This window comes from Pseudonaja textilis, chromosome 6, assembly GCF_049901715.1.
Source record: "Pseudonaja textilis isolate UNSWEBS1 chromosome 6, rPseTex1.2, whole genome shotgun sequence".
Taxonomy (NCBI): domain Eukaryota; kingdom Metazoa; phylum Chordata; class Lepidosauria; order Squamata; family Elapidae; genus Pseudonaja; species Pseudonaja textilis.
In genome coordinates this window covers 12,161,313-12,177,290 of record NC_141995.1, presented here as the reverse complement: position 1 = coordinate 12,177,290, position 15,978 = coordinate 12,161,313, and the positions used below count along the sequence as shown (strand labels likewise).

The window sequence follows — 15,978 nt, the reverse complement described above, 5'->3', positions numbered from 1 at the left end:
TGGAGAAATAAATAGGCAGACAGACATAACATAAAAAGGCAGAACAAGCCATGACTAGGTTAGTTGAACTACTGAGAATTTCTCATTTATGAGTCTCATCAGGCACCCTGACGGTTGAACCCTAAAATATGTGACAGCTATTGTGTGGTGGTCAGGAGACGAATTTAGGTATCTCCTTGGTCCAGAAAGAGTCTTCAAGGTAGCAAATGTGTCATGTTCTCTGGTTAGGGAAGTAACCAAGAAGAAATCTGTTTGACCTCTTAACTTCCTGACAAAAGTGATGAAAGATATGGGGAAAATAACATCCAGCAGGTCTTTTTTTACAAATGCTGTCTCAGCAGAGCTATGAATGCCAGGCTTATTAATACATCAGAGAAGAACTTGGGGTGAGTCTGGAACCTTACTATTATATTACTTGACAGCAGCAAGAATGCTTTAATGCCACTGTCTCTCAACCTGGGCCATTTTAAGATGGGTGGACTTCAACTCCTAGAATTCCCCAGCCAGCATTCTGGGAGTTGAAGTCCACCCACCTTAAAATGGCCCGGGTTGAGAAAACACCGCTTTATGCACAAAATTGAAAAGATACTTCAATTCCCACAATAGATGAATGTCTGGAAAAAAAAACCAGGTGGAACTAGCAGAGGTAACTAAATTAACCAATTTAATCATCCTTGGGAACCGTGTCTAGATTTTGTGCTTGAGGGGAGGAAAAAAAAAAAAAAAGAAACATTGACTTTGGGTTTTGCTGATTAGACAAACTTGCTATTATAGTAACAGCTAGTAAACGTTCAGCATGTAAAAAATAAGTTGAGGCTGTTTTGTTATAAAGTTATTCTACAGCGCTAAAGAGAGTCAAAGTCAATGTTTTTCTTTCTTTATCCCCCTTGGCTCTATGCCTTTTTCTTTCCCTTTTTCTCTCCCCTCTTTTTCCACTATTTTCATTTTCATTCGTATTTTATACTTTGATAAGTTTAATTAAAAAAAAAGAAAATAGCAGTTGCACCAGAAAAGGTGACTTCCATGAACCAGATGTCTAAGTGGAAGCTTTTGAGGCTGAACAGAATGAGAAAATAATTATATGTAGGAGGATTCCCAGTTCTCAAGAGTCCACAGTGCAGATGCTGGAATGAAGCCATTATTTTGATAACAAGAACCTCATAGCAGCTGTTGCGCTTGGGACTGATATGAAAATGTAAACATGCATCCTCCAGTCCAAATTAATAGAAATTACTTTATCTTGCTCTTTTTAAGGATTAAGCAGGAGTGTGGAGTAATGTGATTGGATCCGAGGATTCACTTTACTATCAGATTCTTCAAAAAATGTTTTTAAAAAAATCAAGATACAGCTACTTTGGAGGCAAAAAAAATAAATAAAGGAAAAAAAAGAATATTTAACTTTTTTTAATGGAGGTTTCGTCTGACAACTAAGCAATAACACTGCCAATAATTGCCCTCATTATTTAAACAAAGCAAAGCAAAAGGAACGCAGCAAAGTTACACTAGCGTCTGCGTGTTTTATACATGTTAACGAAAGGAAAGATAAATGGGGGAAGTTAATAAGAAATAAAATATGAGAGAGAGAGAAACTGTTAGGTTTCTCACTTTTTTATACATTTGCTAATTTGCATTATTTGAGAATATTTAGGCTCCCTTAGAAGCCTAACTGTAAGTGATTATATTGGCTTCCAACTATTTATAAATACGTGAGTTTATTCCAGCCTTCACTAAGAAGCTCTTGACCTCAATAGGTTTGTCCACTGCCTTTTGCAGACCTCCTGAACTAGAAGTGCTATATCTGAATCTTATCTGAAGTGGTTCAGAGAACTTGCTATACAGCTTTCCTTAGCTTCAATGGAATGGGGAAAGGGAAAGGGGTGGAATGGAAGACAGAATAGAATAGAAATCAGAATAAAAGTCAAGAGTAGAAACAGAAATCAGAATAGAAAAGAACAGAAAATAGAACAGAATAGAAATCAGATTAGAAATAGAAATCAGAATAGAATAGAACAGAAAATAGAATAGAACCAAACAGAAAAGAACAGAACAGAATGCTTTATTGGCCAAGTGTGATTGGACACACAAGGTATTTGTCTCCGGTACATAACTTCTCAGTGTACATACAAGCAACAAGTGATACATCATGATCATAGCCATCATAAAAATACATTCATCATAAGATACAACACTTGATTAGAAGGCCCTGAAAATAAGAGGAAGACAAAAACAGTACTAGAAGGGGAATGGTTTTGGATCTAGATAGGAGTAAAACCAGGGAAGGCCTGGTAACCGGATTCACAGGAAAGGCAGAGGACAAAAAAAGCTACAGGGAGGAACAGTGAACTCAGTGAGGAAACTTCTGAATATCAGAGGAAGAACCTGAAGCCAGCAGGCAGAACAGAAAAGAGTTGTCTACTTACTTAATGAGCTCTATGGTTTCTGCGAACATGGTATAGGCTGGCTTTGGTGAGTGGGGGTCCGATTCCATTGCAATGCCACACTCAATAAACGACAGGGCAGCCTCCAAGTATTTGAAGGCCTTTCCAACTTTGTCTGTCTATTGGAAACAAAGTTAGCACTGATTAACCAACATGCCACTCAGCAGTGGGATCCTGCCTATTCCACTACCGGTTTGGTGATTTCGTGCATGCACACCTAACGCACGCACGCAGCTTCCCCCACACCAGCTGAGGCCTGCAGTGCCAATCAGCTGAAAGGATAAAGAAGAGAAACGTGCAGGGACAGGTGGGAGGGCCGATGCTGTGCTTTTCTCTTCTTTCTCCTCTCAGTTGTTCGTCAGAGGCTTTTTTTTTTTTTTTTACTACCGGTTCCACTGAACCGGGCCGAACCACTGAAGCCACTCAGGTGAGGCACTTCGTTTTCCTGACATTCTTCCACAGTTTTGTACAGGTGCCATAGTCAATGGCCATTCCAGAGTTGTAGTCGAAGGCATTGGAAGAGCACCAGACAAAAAGGAATTTAATTCAAAGGTAGGCCTTGGTGGCTTAAACCTAAATTACCTAAAGCGATTGGTTTTATACAATGTATTAAAAATAAAGGCTAGGAAAAACAGTATTATGAAACTAGCCACTTAGAGCTGAACTTCAATCTCAACTTAAAAGGTAATTTCTGTCATATTAGAAGAATGGAATAATTAAGCGTAATGGAAGACTCGCTAAGTATGAAATGCACTATCATTGGGAATTGTGGCATATTTTTATTCACTTGTACAATTCTTATCAACTTTTCTGGGTGGAATGATATCCTCCAAAGTGGATTTATAAAGCAGACTGACCATTTAACAAGAATCTTTCACATATATTGTGAAGCATTCGTTTACCAGTCCACGTGAATATGATGATATTGTCCCTTTGGATCTCAGTGAACTCAAACCATCATACTGGACGAAGTATAGTTTCTTTCCTTAACTTAGATAATGTTTATGGAGTTTCTCAATCATTCAGGTCATGGTTGTCTCAAAAGTGCTTTTCCAAAAAGCAACTGGACTTTTCTTGTTTTTTTTTTCCTTCGAAAAACGTTTCGTTTCTCATCCAAGAAGCTTCTTCAGTTCAGAACTGAACTGAAGCAAGTTTTTCAAAGAAAAAAAGAAGAAAGTCCAGTTGCCTTTTGAAAAAAGCACCTTTCCAGATTTAACTTAGTTACATGGCATTGTGCAATAGGACTATCACCCACTATCATCACCCAAAAACTTTTAAGCAACAAAGCAAGTGATTTATATTTATATGTAAACACTTGTCAGCCCCTTGGCAGCCTGCCTCCTCTGCCTCTCAACAGACTCTCCCAACCTCAGAAGTTGGAAACGCCACAATTTTGACCTTGGGGTGGGTCTTCTGAGGTGGAAACATTTCCAATTTGAACTCTTTGGCAAAACTTTCAACTTGTTCTCGATCACAGAAAAGACGTATGGCAGAGAGATTTAATCTCGATTTTCAAATCATGACGGAGAGCTCTTTGAAGCTGATCAATGGTTATTTCTCAACATGGGTTTGCTTTATCTAGCAACCCCTCAGGTTAACTGTACTATTTGGAGCCGAGCATATACACTTGCAACTTCTCTGCAGGCAAACTAACCATTGCATCAGCTTTGTGCTTCAATCTTTTGGCTTCCTTTAAGTGAAATTCTATTGGATGTTGTCTGAAATAAACCAGAGAGAAAAGGGTTTTGCAAAATAGCCAAGATATATCACATACACATTTTATTCCACAGTTTCGAATGAACAGCCCAAAGATCTCTAAACATTTAGTGAAGTTGTTCATTCTCAGTTAGCTTATGAAATCAACCCAGCAGGAAAAAAAAAACCGTGGTGAAAACCCAGGCTGGTCCAATCGGTTACAAGAGAAATTGAGATCTCAAAAGACAACATAATGCAGCTGGAAGAAAAAAAGAAAATATTCTTACCGGTGAGGTTTGCTTTGAGGCTTCGTTGGCTTGGAGGTACCGTTTGGCAAAGAAGGCACTGGGAAGGGGTTCGGGACATCATCTGCAGAGCCCTGGAAAGACAGAGAGGAAGAAGGTCAAATACTTGTAGCTCAGAAATAATTACAAGTCACAACAGAACATTTGCATTCTTCAATGAGCATGCATTTTTATTTCCCCCAGCATTACTAATTGTAATATATGATGCATGTAATATGTGGTATGATAGCAGTCTTCCAGTAGTTGAGGGGCTGATGGGGTGGGGGGAGGGTTTTTTTGATCTATTATCAAAGCCCCTGAGGGCAGGACAAGAAGTAATGGGTGGAAGATCATTAAAGAGAAATCTAACTTAGAACTACGGTGAAATTTCCTGACAGTGAGAACAATTAATCAATGAAACAAGCTTTGCCTTCTGGAGTTGTGGGTGTTCCATCACTGGAGAGTTTTCACCAATACATTGGACAACCAGGAATGGTATAGAATCTACTGCTTGAGGAAGGGGATGGACAAGAACAGGGGTCGTCAAACTTTTGGACCTCAGGAACCACCAAACTCATAATTTTAAATCCCGTGGACCAGAGACCCTGGGAAAATCCCCAAAAAAGTCTGCAGGAAAATTCCCTACCCCATTTTCCTACCGATCGATCATTCTTTATTTGGGATCACAGGATACCGTCTCCAGTTCCATTCTCCGGGGGGGCGGGGGGGAGAGACTTTTGGCTTCATGCAAGGAAAGCAGCAGAAGCAGCAGAAGTCTTTCTTTCTCTCCCCCAAACTCTGCCAAAAATGAGTCTTTGCCGGCACAGCTGTTTGGAGCAGGATGCCTTGCAGGGTCCCAAAGACGCATTTCTGGCAGAGTTTGGGGAAAGAAAAAAAGACTTTTGCTGCTTTCCTTGCATGCAGCCAAAAGCAGAAGAAGAAAGAAGTGGAAAGAAGCAGCCCAGTGGGAAAGCCAGGCCAGGCGCATGGGGCAAGTGGGGCAAGTTTCCCCACTCCGCCCTATCCCCTCACTACCTCGTGTTGTTCACAATGCAAGTGATGCAAGCCTTGTGTTCCCATGGGCCATATGGGTGGTACAGCCTTGTGTTCCCGTGCAGCCTGGATTAATAGCTTTGGGGGTGACATTTCTCTGCGGACCACCAAAATTTTCTCATAGACCACCAGTAGTCCCTGGCCCACTGGTTGGCAACCACTTAACTAGAAGACCTCCAAGGTCCCTTCCAACCCTATGATTCTATATTCTAATTTGATCTCTTCTTTTTATAACCATGGTTTATTGCCTTGCACTGCCTGAAAAGACTTAAAGCATTTTTAATCAACAGGAAAACATTGCACAAATCTTTTTTTACAAATGTCCAAACCAGGAAACTATTTTGCATCCATCTGTGCTAGGGAATAACAATACCCCAACATTATTATCTCAATGCTGAATGAACTGCATATGGGGTTGTTTTAATTTGGGAGGAAGCGATGACTCATTTAACAATGTTCTGAAAAACGCTGCTTTTAGAGACTAACGCAGACAAATTTCACAACAAAGAAATATATTATCTTCACAGTCACAATCGAATTACAAAAATATATAAATTCATAAGCTGAGAAGCAATCCTATCAATTGATAACTCTTATTTTATTCTGTACATTGGACTTTGTTTTCTTGACTGTAAGAAAAGTTATGTTGGAAAAAACAATTGGCTTTCCTTATCTCACCAGAAAGTCAACTTTGGTCAAGTTGCAGCTTTTGATGGAAGCCACACCATAATTACAAAAAAAAAAAAAGATAATCAGCCAAAATTACATATAATTAGGCAGATTTCATCTAATGCTTAAAAATGAAGATGCTTCCAATAACCATTTTATCTCCTGTGCTTCAATTGGTCTGAGGCATCTGAATGTTAAAAATTCTCATTCAGCCATCATGCCACAAACTCACTAACAAACTTAAAGGTACCTTATACAATCATTAATAAAAAAAACCACCTGCCCCGCTGACCATCAAGATATCTTGAGTTGATGAATTCTGAACAATGCAGCAAGCAGATATGTTACAATCTCTCTACTTCGCTATTTAAACAGTTCAAACATTCGCTTGTTTTCCCATCTAAATTTCTGTCTGGGATATCCACTATGGAGAATATACCTCCAGCATGTATAGATATATTTTGATCCAATTAATTGTGATATTCAAGAGGAAACATATCACTTTCACTATATAGGCAGTCCTTGACTTACAACCATAATTGAGGTCAAATTTCTACCGCTAAGCGAGACAATTAAGTAAGCTTTGCTCCATTTTCTTTCCCCACCCCTCAAATATTTATTTTATTTAACAATAAATCCATCTTTCAATTATACAGTGTGTCAGCTGGGTATATATCTCTTGTGCAAATATTCATATTTTGTATACATTTCTTACTATGATTACATTTTCATTATAACAATATTCATTTAACTTCTTACATTTGTTTTCCAACCATTTATTAAATAAATCCCATATCATATCATATTCTACTTTTTTGTTCTTTAATTGCCAATTAAAGTTAATTTACTCATTTCTGCACATTCCAATATTTTCATAATCACCCCTTCCTCTATCAGAATCTTTTCGCTTTTCCAATTTTGAGCAAATACAATTCTAGCTGCTGTTAATATATGTATGATTAAATATATTTTTTCTTTACTATAGTTTTCGGGCTTTGCCCTATTTTCTTGCCACAGTTCTTAAGTGAATCGCTGCAGCTGTCAAGTTAGTCAAACGGCAATTAAATGATTCTGGCTTCCCTATTGACTTTGCTGTTCAGGAGGTCACAAAAGAAGATCCCCGAATCTTGGGACACTTCAACCGTCATAAATATGAACTCAGTTGCCAAGTGTCTGAATTTTGTTCAGGTGACCATGGGTTTGCTGCAACTGTTGCAAGAATGAAAAACCATCACCGTTTTCAATGCTGTTGTAACTTTGAAAGGTCACTGTTGTAAGTTGAGGACTAGCTGTATGGTGAAATCTGCAAATTTTACAACTGTTGCTCTGAATATCTATGGAGATTCTCAGTCATCCAGGTCATGGTTGTACCAAAGCTGCTTCCCCTCCAGCCCACCTCCTTTCAAAAGGCAACTGGACTTTGTTTTTCCTTGAAGGCATTTTGCTTCTCATCCAAGAAGCTTCTTCAAGTTCTGACTGTCAAAACTGAAGAAACTTCTTGGATGAGAAGCGAAATGCCTTCAAGGAAAAACAAAGTCCAGTTGCCTTTTGAAAGTGCGGGGGGGATCAGCAGCTTATAAAGAAAACTTATATAAAATGTTTTATAGATGGCACCTGCCCCCTTCGAGATTGGCGAAGATGCACCCCAACACGAGCCCCAAGTGTTGGAAATGTCAACACATAGAAGGTACCTTCTTTCACATGTGGTGGTCATGCAAGGAAACCCAGAAGTATTGGCAAAAAATTAGGCACTGGCTAGAGGAAATAACCATGGAACAAATTGAGTACAAACCAGAGTCCTTCCTTCTAGGAATTTTTGATAAACAAATATCCAAAAAGTCAAAGTATATTACAATCCACATCTTAACCGCGCCAGACTGGCATTTGCCCAGTGCTGGAAACTACCCTCTATCCCCACTGATCTTATGGTTATTCAGAAAATCTTACAATGCGCGAAATGGACAAACTAACACAAGCATTAAAAATAAAGAATCTTCAACCTATTATAGCAATTGGAATCCTTTGTACATTTGGCTTAATCAAAGATAGATCACCTCTAAGAAAATTAAGGCCGAGGCCTCCGAGGCAGAGATAAAGAAAAGCACTGCCGATGATAGTCTGGAAGAAGAAAAGACCTTACAGACAGTCACAAAAATATGGTTTTATTATAAATGTTTTCTCTACTTCTGTTATCCCCACTTTCCCCCACCCCCACCCTTCCCTTCCCTTTCCCTCTTTCCTCTCTCAAGCTTTCCTCTCTTTCCCTCTTGGCCCATGCCAAGACTTGTTCGTCTTTCTGTTGTATATACTTTGTAGCTGTGTTGTCGTTGATTTTTAAAAAAGTAAAACTAATAAAGTTTATTAAAAAAAAAAAAAAAAAGAAAGTGCGGGGGAAAAAGCACATTTGAAAAAGCTCTTCTGAACAAGCCAACTTCCAAAATTACAAGTCTTACCAAGGTCCCTCAACGGAAGTTGTTTACACCTACTTTGTCACTTTTGGAGTTTTCCAAAGGTTTCCCCTCCAGTTTCTTGTGCTTGGAGGATGAAGGTTCTTTGTGGCTCTCTTTGCTCTTGGCAGTGCTGATTGTGGGACCGGGAACCTGATAACCGGCATCGTTGTCACTCTTTGGCCTCTTTTGAGCTGTCTTAGGTGGCTTCTGAGAGGGCTGCATGGGAGACAGTGGTGGTGGCATTGGCAGTGGCATTTCTCTCCTTGGCATCTCTGTTGCTGAGAGCTTCGACATCCTAGGGAAGGAAGATCAGGTCAGTGTCAGTTCCAAGGAGCACTACTTTAAAACTGTAGGAGGGCAGGATGGAATAAAAATTAAGCGCATGGCACCTGAGTTCTGTTCAGGTGATAAAAGATACTGAAACATCCATATAACTAATCATCTTGAGAGCAACAGAGGGAGGAAAAAGTTGGGTACTTTTTGGCTGAGTCATTAGCACACGGATAATATTCCTAAGTAATAGTAAAAATGTATACATAGGCATATCTTTGATCTGAACCAAAGCTAAGTATATTGACGAACTGTGGGTTTCCTAAAAAATTTAAATTTAGGTGCAGCAAAGATGGGTTCTAGCTGTTGGATTCAAAGAACTTTCCCACGATTTAGAATGTTTTACTTTGAACTTCAGATAATCACTTTTGCATAAAACATAAAATAGATGTGCAATAAATGTACTTGTTTACACTTGGGATTAAAATTACTAGTAATTTTCAGTTCCAATTAAATGACACACATTCTTTTCAGAACACTTTTATTATCAGCTTTTCTAAACTCAAGGCTTTTGCTCCTCAGAAATTGCTATTTTACTGCATCCACATTTTTAAAGAGCATTGCCGGTGTTTACAAGAGAAAATAAATGCCATTAATTAATTAGCATGCATATGTATGCACAAATATTAGAATATCATACAATAAAATATTGTGCAAGTGCACTGATTAAAATAATCTTGCACAAAGTAACCATTCTAAATTATATTTTCAATGGATACCAGATTATTTGCAATGAAGCTATTTTGTAGACATTTATATTTTACCTCTGTTATAAAGAACACAAGACAATATAATGATTCTCTACACACAACACACACCCAAACTTTACCTTACCTCCTAATGAGCTAAAGTTCAGCTGAGGCATACACTGATGATAATTTGAATCTAGGTGTCTCCAATCCAAAGATCTCTCCAGTCTTAATGCAGAAGACTGACTCTCTATTAGAGCTATCACATTTAACATGGATTCTATTTTGTTTTGCACACTTCAGTAGCAAACCTAAGCAAGTTGTCTTCAGACATTCCTCATGTTGCAGGACAGATAGGCAGGACAAAAAGCTAGCCAAATCCACCCTTTTAAGTCTACCTTGTCATTTGAAAGAATTCTTTATCACCAAAAGCTATCCCAAGTGTTGTTGATCTGGTATTGAGGAGGGGAGCAGGAATGGATCTTGTCCTGAACATCTAACTCCTACAGCTGGCTGGGAAATTCCTGGAGTCCAAGTCCACCCTCTTAAAATGGTTGAAAAACTCTGATCTAGGTGAGCAACTTGCAGGCAGCTTGTGATGGGACAGGCATGGAAATAGAGGTATGCATTTATTATACATACTTGTTATTATAATACATGTTTCTGCTTTGCATTAAGAACAGGATCAGGAACATTTGCTTCCACACACGGACAGACCCAGCCTGGATTGAGTGTAACAGATTTACTCAGGGATTATCAATTTTATGTAGTCAAAAAGGCAGGTGTCTTATCTGCAGCTCCTGAAATTTACTATGTGCTTCCGAGGAAATCCAAAGAACAGTTTGAACAAATGTTTAATATTGACAGAGTAATTGTTTGCTGATGCACGATTAATTTAAACAACCAGAGTTTAAAGGTTTAAATGTGATATTAGGGCAGAATTTCAATTTTAATTGTACAGAAGCTAGATTTTTCACTGAAGAGAAAGTCAATATAATTTTGTGGTATCTTTGTTCTTATTGGATGACTAGTAGCCAAAACATAAATTTACAAAAAAATCACTAAAGTTCAATCCAGAAGTAGGGACCAGAGTGTTCTACTTACTACCCTAGATTTTACTAGCTTAGTTTTAACAGCTTTGTACTCACTTAGTTTTACTGGAATCTTTATGGCCTAAAGATGAGGAAGATTTGGTTTCTCTCTCCAGTTTGACCTTCTTCTGATCATTTCTCAGTGCCTCTTCCTGCTGATAAAAAAAAAGGACAAATGCAGCCCTTAAATACTTCAGAAAAAGATCCCTTTTTGACTTCACACCTGTGCAACATGCTGCACACGTGTAGCCACAATCAGAAGCAACAATCAGTTCCACTGTGACAAGCAAGACTAAGCACAGCTGTTATCCCATCCTTGCTACTCCCCCTCCTTAAGAGTAAATCTAATTCATTCTGCTGCCAATCGTCAGAAGGTGGGATAACAAGAATTGCAGTAACCAAAATTTTAGGGGGGAAAAGGAAGAGGGAACAGAAATTCAAAACAGCCTAAAGGGGACTCATTGTTTAGAAGGCAAGGGAAATGGTTTCTCTTGGAGAATAACTTCGAAGCCAGTTTAGTCTAGTGGTTGGGACACCAGGGTAGAAGCCAGGAGACTGAGTTCAAGGCATGAAAGCCATATTTGGTGACTTTGAGCCACTCATTCTCTCTTAGCTCAATCCATCTCACCGATTTGTTATTGTGGGGAAAATAGGAACAGTGAGGAACATTAAAAAGATGTTGAGACTCTAGAAAAAGTACAGACAAGAGCAACCAGGATGATTAGAGGACTGGAGGCTAAAACATACTAAGAATGGTTGCAGGAACTGGGCTTGGCTAGTCTAGTAAAGAGAAGGACCAGGGGAGACATGATAGCGGTCTTCCAATATTTGAGGGGCTGCCACAGAGAGGAAGGGGTCAAGCTATTTTCCAAGGCACCTGAAGGCCAGACAAGGAGTAATAGATGGAAAGTGAACAAGGAGAGATTCAACCTGGAAAGAAGGAGAAACTTTCTGACAGTGAGAACAATCAACCAATGGAACAGAAGTTGCCCTCGGAAGTTGTGGGAGCACCATCACTTGAGACTTTCAAGAAGAGATTGGACTGCCATTTGTCAGAAATGGTGTAGGGTCTCCCACTTGGGTGGGGGGTTGGACTAGATGACCTACAAGGTCCCTTCCAACTCTGATTATCTGTTATCTATCTGTTAAGGACTTTCACAGCCTTAAGTTACTGTTAAAATAATACAGTAGGAGTATACATAAATAAAGTTAAATAAGGGAGATTGGGTGGCTGCCTGATAGGACCCCTTTTTGGTAAGCTTTTTCTCACAGGCTTGATAACTAAACTTACTGTACTAAAGCCCCAAAGGGTCTAATGGCTGTTTTCTTGTGTGAGATTGAAATTGTGATTACCAACATAGCACTTCTAACTCAGCAAATTTTATCATCCAGCAGGCAAGATTATAAAATTGTCATTCTTTTTTTATTATTATAATTTTTATCCCAACCTTCTTTTAAATAAGGCAGCAAACATGCCAAATACTGATTACTGATACCCTCTGATTTTCCCCACAATCCTCTGAACTTAGTCTGTTGGACTAAGAGTGACTGGCCCAAAGTCACCCAGCCAGTTTTCATGCCTAAAGTGGGACTACAACTCATAGTCTCTCCTGGTTTCTAGCCCCTTAACACAAAACTGGCTTTTAAAAAAACACCTTCACAAAGTATTAAAAATGACTGAGGAAAAAAAAGAGTCCCTACCATTACCAAAATCAAAGAGATCAAAGTAGGAAAAAAAAACTTTTTGGTGATGTTTCAGTAAATCTCTTTATATAACTTTATGTATATTTAAGGAATAAAGTTTCTAGGGAGTTTCAATTATATGTAGATGGGAACTGTTAAGTGGCTTCTAACTTAACAGTACGGAGTATCTGAAGTCTGAGCTCCTGGAAATTATACCAATCTCTGACCTTGCTAGCTTCAAATTCTGGAAGCTGCTCTGCAAATACATTGTACAAAGGCCTTTGGCTCACTCATTAAAGGCACTGGCCAGAGACGCAAACAGTTGTGGTTCCTCAATTTAACAGGAATCAAATCAATTTAATCAAGTCAGTTTAATGGGAATCAAATGTCAGTAAGAGAAAGACACTGAGATTACCTTCAGTGTAAACACTAGTGCAGAGATGAGAAAAATTCAAATAAAATAAACAAAAATAACATTTGTAGTGAGTAGCATACACAAATAAAACATAGGTAGCACTGAATATCTATTAAGGAGTCTACTATTAAGCAATTACTGTATTAATCAAGTGTTCAAGGCCATATCATGACCTAAGTAGATTTTTTGGGTAGTCTCCATGTTAATGACTCAACATTCTCAATACTGGTAGTCCTTGACTTACGACCACAGTTGAGCCCAAAATTTATGTTGCTAAGGGAGAATTTGTTAAATGAGTTTTGCCCCCTTTTATATTTTTTGCAACAATTGTTAGGTGAACCACTGCAGTTGATAAGTTAGTAACTGTTTGTGAAGTGAATCTGGCTTCCCCATTGACTTTGCTTGTCAGAAGGTAGCAAAAGATTATCACATGACCCTGGGACAATGTAACCGTCATAAATATGAGTCAGTTGTCAAGTGTCTGAATTTTGATCACGTTGGTACTGCAAAGGTTGTAACTGTGAAAAACAGTCACAAGTCACTTTTTTTAGTGTTGTAACTTTGAACGGTCACTAAATGAACTGTTGTAAATTGAGGGCTGTCTGTACTTCGTCAATCTGCAGAGAATCTTCTCTTTTTTTGGTAAAGTTTTGTATTTTATATTTACAATAAATCCATCTTTCAATTCAACAGTGTGTCAACTGGGTACATATATCTTGTGAGAACAATTATCATTAATACAATCTGCAGAGACTCTTCTGAGGAGAGTCAATCAGAACTTCACAGACCACCACCATAAACAAGGATTAAAATAGGCCATTTTCTCAATGGAGGGAAGAATGGATTCTCTTGTGAATTTACATAAATCGACACTAAATATCTATTTAAACATAAGTCCAAAGTTTCATAGCCAGTAAAGCCCTATTACAAGTTTTTTTTTCCTGTTGATGATGTTGATTTTTTTTAATTGCAATTTTATTTTTCTCTGGTTTCAATAATCCATGCAATGCAAAAAAGACCAGAGCTACAATCCCCAAGAGTATAAATTCATGGATTATTAGCTTTACCATATCTTGTCAATGCTAGAGCCATCCATCCTCCACCAAAGTGTCTTACCTTTCTCTTTTTCAGAGTTTTGCTTGGTGCATCTGTGCTTCTTTTGTCGATACCCTGCTTTGTCATACCATGGCTGTCTTTAAGTTCGTGTTTTTTAGGGAAGAGCCCCTTCTCGGCTGGCTGAGGGATCCGCGAGAGGAGAGCAAGCTCAATTTTAACCACAAGCCCTGGCGGGACGGGGGAATCCCTCAAGGGCGACAGCAACTTCTTATCTCGGATAGGCAAAATATATTTGTCTCTTTGAAGTTCTTCCTTGACAGTAACAGACACCTTGGAGCCACCATTAGTTCTACTAGTAGTAACCACCCTCGGGCTTTCACCGAGAGGACTGAGGGGCAATGGTTCCAGGGCACTTCCCGCCACATCTACTTTTGTGTCATCGTGAGCAAATAGTGTTTTAAGCGTTTTGTGTTTTTTCTTCTCAGTGGTTTCTGGGGCAGTTGGTTTCGATTCCTTCTTATCGTCCGGTTTCGGCCTCCCTTTCGTTTTCACCTTAGGCTTGTCTTTGGAAGACTGGTCTTTGGCCCCGTACAGTCCCAGTGGTTCACTTTCCACTGTCAGGCCTCTCTTTGGTTCCTCCTGTACTGTCGCTTTGCTGGATTTCCTGGGTTGCTTACTGCCCACCGTCTGGTGGAGAGGCTCTTCTGGGACCACAGGAGTCTTTTGGTAACTGCGTTTGGTAGGGAGATGTACATCTTGAGTTGACCGAGACACTCTGCTGCCGGGTTTGGAATGACCATCGCTCATCTGACATTCCCTTTTGCCTCCATTACCACTGCTAGAGCTGACAGTTTTTCCTTGTCCTTTGCTCTCCTGGACGTTGCTTCGACTATGGTCATCTTCCAAGAAACTCTCTGTGGGAGATACTGGCTGGTTTACTTTGATCAGCCAGTTGTTCAGCTGCCAACATCTGTTGGATGTTTGTGGATCAGGCTATGGAAAAGAAAAGGAAAGAAAAAATGAACGCATGCCCAAGAAGTCGTCAAAAGTTGCATGGAATCCTGCTTTAAATTAACGATTTTCTGCACTCTAGTTTGAACGAAGAGATTGATGAATCACAATAGACCATAACTATTGAATCCTGGAAATAAGGAGACATTTCCTGACAGTAAGAACAATCAACCCATGGAATAGAAGTTGTTTTCGGAAGTTGTGGGAGCTTCATTCCTGGAAGCTTTCAAGAAGAGATTGGACTGCCATTTGTCAGAAATGGTGTAGGGTCTCCTGCTTGGATAGGAAGTTGGACTAGATGACCAAAATGGTCCCTTCCAACTCTGTTCATCTAATCTAATCTAAGTCTGTTGACTATATTCCCAAGTGAACAAATACGGAAACGAACAACAACAATTTTTGCTACCTTGGTAAAAATTACGCTACATGTCCAGAGAAAAAAGTGTACGCTACAAAAAACAGAATGGGCCGTCCAGAGGAATCTTTGCTTCTCCAAGTGATTATTTTCCCTTATTGTCTCCTAAGGCATGAAACACCACCCCAACATGACCCTGAATGGCTCATCAAAATATCATCAAAACAACAAGCCAGGACTGTTCCGTTATGTGCAACCACATACCTATTATCACTGAAGGCTAAACAATGGGATATATTAAATATGAAATGCGGAAAATACCCTTCAAGTTTTTACTGGGGTTTAGTTTAGCAGTTTCTTCAACTGGGGACTTTCCAAATTCTCACTGTCGGGGCTAGGAACTTAAAAGTCCTTATTTTCAAAAGACACTGATTTTGGAGAAGGCCGAGCTATGTTGTACTTACGTGATAGTGATTGATTATTGTACCCATGTGACAATGATTAAGGTTTCCAAGGAGACCTACATCTTTCTACCTAGCCATCTAAGTTTGAATGTTTCCCTCTATGTAGGGAAGATGCTAAAAGGGGATAGGGAAAAAACACAAGTTGCCATTCGTTTTTCCCACCCAACAAGATATAGGAAACACATTATGTAAAGAGGGGTTGGGGCTCTATGTGTCTGTCAGTGGGATAGCTTTCCAAACACTGAACAGAATGGAATGCAGGAGTTAGCGGGCAAACTGGCAACAGAAAGATAGA

The 15,978-nt window shown here is 39.2% G+C and overlaps 1 protein-coding gene across 13 annotated transcripts in view; it reads right to left on the bottom strand.

Moving 5' to 3' along the window:
• Positions 1-15,978, bottom strand: part of AFF1 (ALF transcription elongation factor 1) — a 171,851-nt gene that overhangs the window by 8,384 nt on the left and 147,489 nt on the right. For 11 of the 13 annotated variants that reach the window (XR_015744051.1, XM_026698324.2, XM_087935881.1 and 8 more), the window contains 6 exons: positions 13,914-14,846; positions 10,757-10,854; positions 8,626-8,884; positions 4,421-4,512; positions 4,093-4,156; positions 2,421-2,557 (listed from right to left, as the gene is read on the bottom strand). Coding sequence is in view for 12 of the 13 variants with exons in the window: in XM_026698324.2 (XP_026554109.2) it covers positions 2,421-2,557; positions 4,093-4,156; positions 4,421-4,512; positions 8,626-8,884; positions 10,757-10,854; positions 13,914-14,846 (1,583 nt within the window). In the remaining variant the exon portion in view is untranslated. The remainder of the gene's footprint in view (positions 1-2,420; positions 2,558-4,092; positions 4,157-4,420; positions 4,513-8,625; positions 8,885-10,756; positions 10,855-13,913; positions 14,847-15,978) is intronic. The other 2 variants (XM_026698325.2, XM_087935883.1) reach the window with 1 other exon arrangement.